This window comes from Raphanus sativus, unplaced genomic scaffold (genome assembly GCF_000801105.2).
Source record: "Raphanus sativus cultivar WK10039 unplaced genomic scaffold, ASM80110v3 Scaffold3187, whole genome shotgun sequence".
NCBI classification, from domain to species: domain Eukaryota; kingdom Viridiplantae; phylum Streptophyta; class Magnoliopsida; order Brassicales; family Brassicaceae; genus Raphanus; species Raphanus sativus.
Genome location: NW_026618494.1, coordinates 1 through 12006, shown reverse-complemented (window position 1 = coordinate 12006; position 12006 = coordinate 1). Strand labels below are relative to the sequence as shown.

Below are 12006 nucleotides of genomic sequence, written 5' to 3'. Positions count from 1 at the left end.
GTTTTTGTGATCTTTTGTTCTGTTTTTGTTATTAGAAGTAGAAAAGGGATGAATCTTTTGTTCTGTTTTTGTTATTACAAGTAGAAAAGGATGAATCTTTTGTTCTGTTTTTTTCAGGTGATGGGATCAATCCTTGGGGTTAAACATATCATTCATGTTTTCCCAGAGATTGGGAAAGGACCAAAACTAAATGTAGCGATCCATCACGGTGCTTTAACCGAGGGGGTACTAACATTCTTCATTGTAATGTTCTCATTGGGACTAGCAAGAAAGATCCCTGGAAGTTTCTTCATGAAGACTTGGATTGGTAGCATTGCTAAATTAAGTCTCCATGTTCTTGGAGCTGATCTAACCGGCGGATGCATGAATCCAGCAGCGGTATGAACCCAAAGGAGCCTTTGTGATTGTGATGTTTCTCTTTAGCTTTTTGTTTTATTTGATTGTGTGGAATCTTTGCAGGTTATGGGATGGGCTTACGCACGAGGTGAACATATAACACAGGAGCATTTACTTGTGTATTGGCTTGGACCTATCAAGGCGACATTGCTTGCTGTTTGGTTCTTCAATGTTGTGTTTAAGCCTCTCACCGAAGAACAAGAGAAACCTAAGGCTAAATCTGATTGAGTAATAGAGTTTTAGCTCTCATATTCAATCCTCTTCTCATTAGTTTACCTTAATGCGTTTATGTATGTAGCAAACTCAACTGTAACAATCAGTTCAATAAAACCTGCAGAGTATTTTGGTTTATCTCAGTTTAGATCATTCAACTACAAGAAATCAAGAACCAGCCTTCAAAGACTTGACATTTTGCAGCTACTGATAGACAAAATTAGGCTCAAACTCAGCAAAGTCAACAGATCCAGACTCAACAGGAGGCATGAGGTAAGCAGCCAAGATCTCGAAACCAGCAATGAGAGGAATCCTCTTGAGGTTTTTAACGAATGAAGGATCATCGGTTTGTCCTCTTGAACTCAGGGTTCTCAACATCCAACACAGCTGGGAATATTCTTGCCGTAGTTCGGATTGTCTGAAACAAAAATGGCAACATTTTCAGACACAGCTTACTATTAATCTTGTGGTTTCAAATTCTATTACCTCAATGATGACGTGCATGTCGAAACACACAATTTTATACATTAATTACACACTACAACAAAAAATATGAAAAAAAATATGTGATGTTTGTGAGATCCAGATGAATCATTCTGGAAATATAAATACAACTAAAAATGAAAAGAAAAATTAAAGAAAATCTAATGCTAAAGCTCACAAAACCTACAATGTTTATTATTTATCTGGATTTTTTTTTTCCTTCACAATTACGTAAAACAGTTAATAAATGACAAAGAGTAATCTCCATTTATTCAGCTTCAAGTCATTCTCTAGAGGCAGTTAGCCAGTTACATAAAGAATCAAGAAAGGATTAAGCAAATTATCCGAACCGAACCGGATCACCGAAGATATAGATATCTGAACGGTACATAATTTCCTATCTATCCAAGAACTGGATTTCGAACTCGAACCGAATCTCAAAATATCTGAATACAAATATTTGGTTTCTTTTTAGCAAAAAAAATATTTGGTTTCTTTTTAGCAAAAAAAAAAAAAATATTTGGTTTCTTCTAAAGCAAGCAACAATCAAATCTAAATCGACTAACAACAGCAGAAAGAAAAAAGCGAATTTAAACCAGTGCAAACCGGATTGAACCAGATCAAATCCAATCCGTTCGTTAAGTAGTAGACGGAGAGACTGAAAAAAAAAAACCTTATCCAGAAACTAAACTTCAAATGACTGTCTGAAGGCGAAATCCTTCTGTACCAAGAAGATGTCTCTTCTCTGTTTCAATTCTCTCGCTCCTCTCTCTCCTCCAAGGCTTCAAGTTTCGTCTTTCGCTTCACCAGGTACGGCATTTTCACTAGTTTCTCTATTCATCTGACTTATTACTTCCGTTACAGACCCACAAGAAACCTGGGCTACTTCAGTTTCTCAGTTTTGAAGCAAAAAGCTTCCTCCTTTGTTTTGTTTTAAAGCTAAAAAGATAGGATTAGATTTTTCATTGAGGCATTTCATCGAACACTTTAAGATCTGATACTTCTTAGGTTACTTACTTGTGAAAGTTGTGATCATTTTTTCGGTTCAGTTTTAGGCCTTAAACCCAACACCGTCGAGACAAAGAACAGAGTCTCTCTGAGTGCGTACAGCTTGAGCATCAGCAATGGAAGAGCAGCGATTGTGAAGGCAGCTGCTTCTTCTGGTGTGGACGGAGCAGCTGAGCCCGAGAGCAGTGAGGAACCGCCTAAGACTGTTGACAAACTACCGTTGGAGTCAAAAGAAGCTAAAGAAAAGCTGCTGCTGGAACAGAGGATGAAGATGAAGCTGGCCAAGAAGATTAGGCTAAGGAGGAAACGTCTGGTTCGTAAGCGTAAGTTGAGGAAGAAGGGTCGATGGCCACCTTCCAAGATGAAGAAGCTCAAGAATGTCTAGAGATGACTCTCTTCCCTGTCTCAACTTTTCTTGTAATGTTGTTTGTAAACTTTCCGGAATTTGAAATGTAGACATTTGTTTTGGATTAAATCTCAAGCTGAGAGAGTTCTTTACTTCTTTAAAAGGATTCATTACAAAGAGTGATCAGTGTTTAGATAGAAGGCATAAGGAGTTTGGAGCTTGCATTGAACCATTTAGTCATTAAGGAAGAACATGTGCGCGGATGATGACTGATCAACAAATACTTTACATGTAAGAGACTTTAATTAAGCGCATGGCTTACCACGGGAAGGACTGGACCTTGCTTGAACTTGTCATGGAATGAAAAGGAGAAAGCTTTGGGGTTTTACTGGTCCTCTGACGAAACCACTATAAAAATAAAAAAGTATAGATTTGTTTCTTTGGATTTAAACAAAGGCACAGTTGCACAAAAGAAGGTCAAAAAGACTGCTGAATGGCCTAATATACATTAGGTCACTAAAGACTGATGAATGGCCTAATAAAAAGACTGATGAATGACAAAAGAAGGTCAAAAAGACTGATGAATGGCACAGTTTGTAAGGCTTCAACTGGTAACCATGTTGAAAGAAAAAAATTATAGTGAATTTTGTGTTCCTCAAAATTTATACCAGTTAGGTTGAATTTTTTGTCAAATTGATTATAGGTAGGTTCCACTCTTTTCCCCCCTTAAATTTTTCAATGGAGGAATGAATTTATAAAGAAAAAAATCCCTCTGCAATAATGATGAGCAACAAAATGAACAAAACTTTTTTTTTTTCATTTTCTCAAATGAAATTTTATTTTCATTTTTTTCATTCATTTAGTGGTCATCAATCAATCAGGAATATTTAATTGGGCCTAATGTTAAGTATAGGCCTAATATAAGTCCTACCATGACTTTAGGCCCGATATTTAATTAGTGTGGTATATGAACATCAGAACATGTTGCACAAAGCGCATATCCATCTCAAGTGTGAATATGTATGTCAGTACTGCTCTCCAATTAGAGCGGTGCGTTTGAGGTCGACGATTCTTTTCCTGAATAGCCTAGCGTTTTTCCTCAGTCTCGTCTTATAGAACGATAGCCGAATGTCATTCATTGACATGGTTTTAGATTTTTCTCATCAGCCTTTTTGAGTATATAAAGCATTGTTGTGACCAAAATTGTCGACTTGTATGGTGTTGACGACATTGTTTTTTATAAGCATTGTAGTTTTTTTTCAGAAATCATTTGAGGAAGGATATGTGATTCATCACAAAAGCAAAGTCACTCTAAGATGAAGGTGGTATAACCAAAGGAAGTTCCAAAGATATGCTTACACTCTTGCACTTGCATTATAATTAGGTTTCTTTACATCACATATTCTATCCGAATTAAACCTAACACATAAATAAATTCATTGTGTCGTCCTCGTTTATATGTTTAGATGTCCAAAGATAGACCCACATGAGATGATATATAAGTGTCTGAATCTGATCAAGTCAAAGTAGATGATGTTTCCCTCATAAACCCCTTCTCAGGTGCAAGTGCAACCAACAACCACCTATACTTGTCGCCGTTGCATTAGTCTTTGTTTCTGACTATATTATTATTTAATTTCTGAGTCAATCTATGGTCCCTCCTTATATTTATTGCTGAGTTAGTAGTAGTCTCTTCCACCGTCCACATGTTCCTTAAAAAGATTCGGATATATAATCACTGTGCATAGATCCAACAAAACGATAAGATCATCCAAATCGTGTCCACACTGATTAAAGGTTTCAGAATTTGAAGTCTGTTTAAAGTTTACGTTATGTGTGTTAATGGGTGAGTTTAATCACAACAAGACATAGGCGGTGTCGTGTAGTGTTGGAGTCAAGTATTCAAACGCAAGTGACGTTTTACTGTCTAAACTAAGAACACGACTGATGATGGATGGATGATCACTGCTTCCTCTTTTGTAGCATTGACGTTGACTCAGCTTTTAAACTCGCCTGGCCCCAAGGTGGTATTGGAAAATAAAAAACTGAAACTTTGAACAACTTCAGATTGCTTGGGACTTTTCTCCTCCTCTTTAGATAACTTACTTAATTTAAATACTATATCAAGAAATAAATAGTCTATTTTCTTTCATTCTTTTTATATTTCACAACTTAACCTTTTTAATTAAATTTAAAATAGTCTATTTTAGTTAATTTTTTGTCTGATCACCAAACCCATTACAAGTGTTTTTTAACCTTTTTTTTTTTATGAACGATGTAATCTTTTGACTTGGGCTCTAGCACTATAGTTTACTTTGACATGGTCTCATGGGTGTAGTTCTTGGAAGATAACCTTCTCTTTTGTATAAACTGGTTACTGATTAGTTGTTACACTGAGCTTTTCTTTTGCAACAGTTTCTGGTATTCAATTAAAGAAAATTATATGGATTTGTATCAGTAAAGAACACATAATAATTGGTGGTGTGGTGGTAACGTATATGATTGTCTTATGTGTGATATTGACAACAAATGTCCATAGGGACCATCAAGAAAAGATATTCTTTATCTTGTGTGTTATTTTGTTAATCGTAACAAAAACTAAAAATCGCCATTAACCATTGATTAATTAATCTCCCAACAGTATGAACAAGAGACTCCATAGAATAGATAGCCACCAAGCTCAGGACAATAACAAGAGATGTTCATAACAAAACCAAGAGAGCTACATGGGACTACTACATCTACAAACACTAACTTTTAAATCCGATTCGATCACATAACTTTCCACGACTCAAGCGTCGGGAAGTAACTATCTAACTCCACGGCGGAGCCACCACCACCAACAACACCGGACTTCACCGTCGCCGCCGTACGCACCGGCGCTGAAACAGAGCTGAAATCGTTGACCATGTTCTCCTGGTGATGGTTCGACAAAAACGACGACGTATCGAGCGTGGGAACAGCCGAGGAAGATGGTGGAGGAGGTAGCCTGCTAGCGAGCCTATGCGGCTCCGGCTTCACGACCGGAGAGAAAATGCCGGGGGAAGAAGAACCGACGAACTTCGCGCCGGTGACTTGCTGAACCATATGCCGGAAGTTAGCCGCGTCCGCCGTTATAAACGTGGTCTGAGACTTCTTCGTGGAGACTCGAGACCGGCGTTTCGCCGGTTTGTCTCCGGGACCAACACGCTTCCGCTTCACACCTCCGACGACGGAGATGTCCGGATCTGAGACGAAGGAGACGTTAGAGAGGGTCTGAGGAGGAGAAAGATCGGAGACGGCGGCGGCGGCGGCGGAGTCAAAGTAAGCTGAGGGAGAGAAAGAATCGCCGGCGGGTGTGGTGGATGTGGAGATGGATCTGTGAAGAGCTTTGGCGAGTACGTCACTGTCGTGATCTGGAATTAACCAAGAGTCGATGTTGAAGCTTTGTCGGAACGACCAAGGCTCAACGCTCGCTAATCCATCAAACGACGCCATTTTTTTGTTTTTTTTTTAACTGCGGTGAAATTTGGAATTGAAGACGGTAAAAAAAAATCGAATAGAGATTTTTGGGGCTCTCTGTTTTTTGTTTATAGGAGTGGAGAAGAAGTTAGAGAGTGAAATAATGAAGGCGGAAGGGGAGAGATAATAAATAGGACGGCGGCGAGAGAGAGTGTATAGAGAGAAAACGCGTAGAGAGGAGAGAGAGAGAGAAAGTCAGACACGCGTCAGCAGTGTTGTACGGATGTCTGACTCAGCTCTGTTTGGTCTACGGTCTTAATTGATTAAACCCATAAATCCATGACCAAACTTATCCCGTATTAATTACGGATAATGACGTATAATAATATACTAGAGTTTTTTTTTTTAATGTGGACAGAGTTCTTTAGCGTTGTTTTAACTGATGCATCATTTCTATCAAATTTTCTATGAAGTTATGAATTTGTAATGTGATATAGTTTCTTTTTTTTTGTCACGGTGATATAGTTTCAAAACTATTAAATAACATTTTAAAAACCTATGTCGATGTAAATTATTTTTAAAAATTTAGGAGCTACATGCTAATATTTCACTTGTCTATATTTAAGGCCGGTTCTGTTCATAAACACATGAATGCAACTTGTTTACATGATCTCTTGTCGTGCACCGACTACATTGTCTGTTCCGTCCAAACCGTTTGGATGCAAACTTGAAACAAATAGAAAGAACGAAAGGGAAACGTGCTATATTACGTAATGCAAGTAAAACCTGTGTGAGTAATACTAACAGAAGAATATATAGTATTTAGCAAAAAAGAAGAAGAATATATATAGCACTTAGCTAGCTCCTAGACTCCTAGTCTTCTTTTAATGTGCCCTTTTTTTTTTTTTTGTCATCTGATGGATTTTTATAGATTTAAACCGAGAAATACATACACAAAGCCGGCAAAGATATTATCTTTCTATCTTTCCGGAGTCATAAGCCGACAAGGTACATAATACCCCTTATGTATAGACGAATATGTATTTGATTTTAAAACGGTTCTTGTTTTGTGTTGATATTTGTTAAACTTCAAAAAATTAACGGTCGGTGAGACGCATCGTATCAAATTTTGGTTTCTATTATAGTGTGACAATGTACACTTATCTAAATTCTCTTGTCTGTCTAAATCTATACGAACCTACAAAAAATGAAACAAACATACATATCTAAGATTGCAAGGAAGAACATTAAAAGAATATCTGATAATAAATCCCACCATCCATGGTTTGACCCATTCGCCAACATACTACGTACGTGATCAAGTCATTTTCCTGTGGAGTATATATTATACATATATACCAAGAGTTTGACCTATTCAATGGTTTTTTTTTTCCACTTCCTTTATTTTAATGAGAAATTTCCCTATTGTCAAATGGGTAAGGCAATTAAAAGCTAAGTTAAAGTTGAGCAAGTTAATTGTATGGTGGTTTAACCAATGACAACACCAAAATTTTCCCGAAAAAATTGACAACAATAAATAGACACTGATTATAATTTATTGACTGTCGTTTTGATATTTAAAACCTAAACATGTAGCTTGTCTCTGTTGATCCGGAACAACCTATAAGGCTATAGCTTAGCTAAACTGATCTTCAATCTGGTATTTAAGTGGAGAGTAGTTTCGAGGACTGTTTAAATCCCCACTTAGATAACGTTTCTTTGCTAAACTGGTTTAATACCATTTCATCCGGTTCAATCTGTGTAACTATGTAAACCATACCCCGTTCGGAATGATTGTTAATCAAATATATTAAAAGAAAGCTAAACTGATATTAATATATGTGATTCAAAGTCGCAAGTTTATTGACTTTTAATTCCACCAGTGACTGGCCAATTTACACTCTTTGCATAGGTTTTATATTGTATAATAAAGGTGTACATCTTCAAACCCAAGACTGGTATACAGCAACGACGGAGAATTATGTCTATTTAAAATATTAATTAGAACAATACGTACTCATTCTAGTGTGAGATTTGAATTTCAGAATATTGACATATTTCTTCCACAGAAGCAGTACAGTCTTATACTGTATATAGTAGCTGAAATATGTTTTCAAAATAAGACATTGATTTGGGATCAATAAGATTCTGAATATACATAGGTGAAAAGGATTGGTTCAAACCTCAGTAGAAAAAAAAGGATTGGTTTATACTAATTAGCATGATTTCCCAATGTGAATGCTATTTTATACTATGTGAAAGTTTTATCTGGAAAACATATTAAATATCATGAATTGCTTTTTAATTTTCTTACACATGCATGCACTAGACTGGACATATATTTCGTTTAAATTTATACTTCTATCACATACATGCAAATTAACTTAATTAGTCGTATGTAACTGAAAGTAACAAGTGTGTCAAAAGCGACAAGTTTTTTTCCTAAAGCGACACACTTGTTACAAAAAAAAATGTTCTAAAATTATACTAAATGATACTGTAACGTGGGAGTCGTGACTGACTGTGAGAGCATCTCCATTAGTGAGACTGGGTTCGAATTCCAAAACAAAATTTTTTATTAATTTTTTTTTTCTTTTTAATTTAAAAAAAAAAAAAATAGAACGGAACCAATCGCGGGCCGCCACGTGGCGTGGAGCCCGTAAAACAGTTAAGAAACAGGTTCACTCAGAAGGATTTTTAAGAGACAGGTTCAAAGTGAAAGTGGGTCCCACGATTTTTTTAATATATTTTTTTTTTTGGAACAGTTAAGGATTAGGGGTATAAAACCCCTAATGGAGATGCTCTGAGACTTTTGCATGAATCATGCATGGGGTAACTGAAAATAATTATTCGCCTCGCAATCTTTTTTTTCTCTTTACGCAAAACGCGTCTCGCTCTCGCGTCTCCCAATGTCTCATCCTGCTTGGTATCTTTACACTGTTCACCTCAGAGCCCCATTCTTATCTCTTCTTATTTTCTCCATTTCTTTTCAATAAGAAAAACTAATTCATTTGCACATGGCTTTGTTTTTTTAATTTATCATATAACCTATCAAATAGTCTTTTCTTTTCCTTCGCTGAATAATTATGTTTACTTCATATGTGATTATAAGAGCATCTCCAACCCATAACACTATTTTTGTGTCAAAATCACACTATTTTAGTGTAATTTTAACACTAAAAAGAAGTTCTTCTCCAACCACAACACCAAACTTCACACCAAAAGTTATTTTATAATATTATATGTATTTATCTTTTTATTTCTCATTTATTTATTTGTAAGTTTTATTAATAAAATAAATGAATAGTGTTTTAGTGGAGTGAATAGTGTTTTGGTGTAGTAAATAGTGTCACACTAAATTTGGTGTGAAATTATAGTGTTGCACTAAAATGGTGTAATTTTTACAGTCCCATTGGAGATGGTTTTAGTGTAAAAACTACACTAAAATAGTGTTTTGCAGTCCCATTGGAGATGGCCTAATACTGCATGTATATACCTGCATACATGTATCTAACTAAAATAGAAGCCACCAAACAGATGATAAAACATTTTAATGTCTTAAGATTCAATGTTTTGTAACATTTTAATCGTACAAAAAGCTTCAAAAAATGGTACAAAAAGCTTCCGTATTTTTTTGTGCAACTTCTCTTCTTGTTGATCTCACTTGCGAATTGAATTATTTAGCACAAATATTTAAATCATATAATAAGTCGTGATTTAATATTGTCCCTTACGATTTGTTTTCGCGTGCCTATTTCATCGCAAGTTCCTAGTATCATAAATCGCAGAATCTTAATTGGTCTTGTGATGTCAAATAAAGATAATACTCCACTTCATCTGGTTTCGATCAGATGTCAATAACTCCATATATATTTCGTTGGAGACATACTTAACTATGTTAATGTATTGTAACTCAAAAACTTGATTATCACAAGTATTAAATTGGAGAACGCATATGATACTTGAACTGAAGTCTCATTTTCTATATAGTTTTCATTCTCCTTACTACGTGAATATATCATTTCTCCCTTTTCTTTAACACAAATCTCATTTCTCAAATGTCAGTTAAACTGAATATAATAGAGGGAAAATTGGCTGCTATGCCCATAAACACACCCGTAATTAGCGAAGTATCTTTGAGGTGAAGTAAATATTTTTGTTCCGATTTTGACCCTACTGGTAGTTTACTAGGTGTGTCAAAGTGTTGTGAGCTTTCCTGTTGTGTCAGTGTGGTTGTCAGTCTTCTAGCTTTCTATATATATCTCTTATTATCCTAGTTCTAGTTTTCTTTTTCCTCTATCCTCTTTTTCTTCTTCCTCGATTGAAGTTCTTTTCATTTCTTCTTTAGTTTCTTTTTGTTTTTCTTTTGTTTTTTTTTTCTCTTCATCTTCTCGATTTTAAGTTTTTTTATCAAATTCATTTTTTTAACATTCTATTCACTACCAATTACATAATCTTAAGGAATTAGATTCTTAAAGAATGAAGATGAAGATTGAGAGGAGGCAAGCAAATTCTACCTAAAACTGGAAAGTTTTTAAAGAATCAAGATGAAGATTAAGAGGAGGCGAGCAAATTCTTGATTTTATTTTTTAATAGTTAACATTTAGGTTAACAAATATTTAACTTGTTGCACGATATTAGTTACACAAGTTCATAAGTGATTTTTTGGTAAAATTTTCACTATGACTATCTAAATTTGAAATAAAGTTATGCATTTTTATAGTTAATGTTATTTTAATGTTAATAAATCTTGTATCATATTACAAAATTTATTAACTCACTAACATATTTCGTAACATGTTAACAATTTTTTTAACATGTTAACAAATTTTGTATCTTGTTACGATTTTTGTTAACTCGCTAACATATTTTGTAAAATGTTGGTGGTCCAATTATTGATGAGTTATAATGTAGTTCTATCATAAACTTAGTAAAAGTAGATGTTATTTTAATGTTAATAAATTGTGTACCATGTTAACGAGATTATAGTTGATGTTATTTTACAGTTAACAAATTTTGTATCATGTTACAATATTTGTTAACTCGCTAACATATTTTATAACATGTTAACAAATTTAGTATCTTGTTACAAAATTTTGATAACTCTCTAATATTTTGTGTAACATGTTTAGTGGTCAATTTTCCCGTTTATTTATGGATTAATATCGTAAATAGAATGAATGAAAAAAAAAATAAAAAAACCTGAGAAGAAAGAAATGAGATAACGAGAATATAGATGATTTTACAGAAGCTTTATTTTCTGTGTATGTTTAAATATAAAAATCTAAACTGTATCATGAAAAAGAAAAAAGAGCAGTGTGTTCTTAGAGATAAACTGTAGGAAGAAATATGAAGTAGGAGAAAATAAAATGAAAAAAAAAGAAGAAGAGAACGGAGGTAAGATAAAAAAGAAAGCAATGCTACATTATTTAGCACACTAAACCGAGCAAACGAGTGGAAGAGAAGTCATATAGCTGGAGGCCTAAGATACTAAATAGGAACCTATGATATCAGGTATGTATCTTCAGAAGTCAGACAAACTGACACAATTGCTGAACATCATGTCAAAGAGAAAGACAATTTAGTAACTATAGAAACCGAATTGTATGCTCTTGATCTATTATATCAATCAATGGATACTTTCCTAATATAGATCTCCAATATGGATATTACACTAATTCTCCCTATAATAGATATGCCTTTTAATGAAACTACAAATGGTACCACCTGTACCACTTGTAATCGTTATCAATAACTCTTATACCGTTTTTATATCTATCAATGAAAGATCTTTACATTTTTACCAAAAAAAAAAAAATTCTATCAATGAAAGAGGTAACACTAATTGGCATTGATATTTAAACGAGGGGTAATACATTGCGTGATCGATATGAATCTAATTGCGTGAACAAAACTATCTTGAATTGGTTTAATAATATATATCCAAATTGTATAGATTAGAAAATTCAATTCCATATACAAAGCCAGACCATTCATTTCGTGTTTAAGATGCAAAGAGAAGAAGTGGACCATAAGAAGAAGAAAAACAGATGGACCAATCTTTTACATAGATCACCTTGTTGTGCCTTTCATTTTAGTGGCAATTATTGTAGTCATCA

The 12006-nt window shown here is 34.5% G+C and overlaps 3 protein-coding genes across 3 annotated transcripts; 2 read left to right on the top strand and 1 right to left on the bottom strand.

Annotated features, from left to right (window-relative positions):
• Window positions 1-54: 54 nt before the first annotated feature.
• On the top strand, window positions 55-747 carry LOC130506390 (probable aquaporin SIP2-1). The gene is made up of 2 exons (XM_057001033.1): window positions 55-378; window positions 460-747. The coding sequence occupies exons 1-2, from the start codon at window positions 91-93 to the stop codon at window positions 622-624; spliced, it is 453 nt and encodes a 150-aa protein (XP_056857013.1). The 5' UTR covers window positions 55-90; the 3' UTR covers window positions 625-747.
• A 999-nt stretch (window positions 748-1746) lies between these two features.
• LOC108829406 (50S ribosomal protein 5, chloroplastic) lies at window positions 1747-2601 on the top strand. Its single transcript, XM_018603062.2, has 2 exons — window positions 1747-1902; window positions 2142-2601. The coding sequence occupies exons 1-2, from the start codon at window positions 1827-1829 to the stop codon at window positions 2483-2485; spliced, it is 420 nt and encodes a 139-aa protein (XP_018458564.1). The 5' UTR covers window positions 1747-1826; the 3' UTR covers window positions 2486-2601.
• Window positions 2602-5042: 2441 nt separating this feature from the next.
• On the bottom strand, window positions 5043-6051 carry LOC108829402 (calmodulin-binding protein 25). Its single transcript, XM_018603058.2, has one exon. The coding sequence runs from the start codon at window positions 5921-5923 to the stop codon at window positions 5219-5221; it is 705 nt and encodes a 234-aa protein (XP_018458560.1). The 5' UTR covers window positions 5924-6051; the 3' UTR covers window positions 5043-5218.
• Window positions 6052-12006: the final 5955 nt, after the last annotated feature.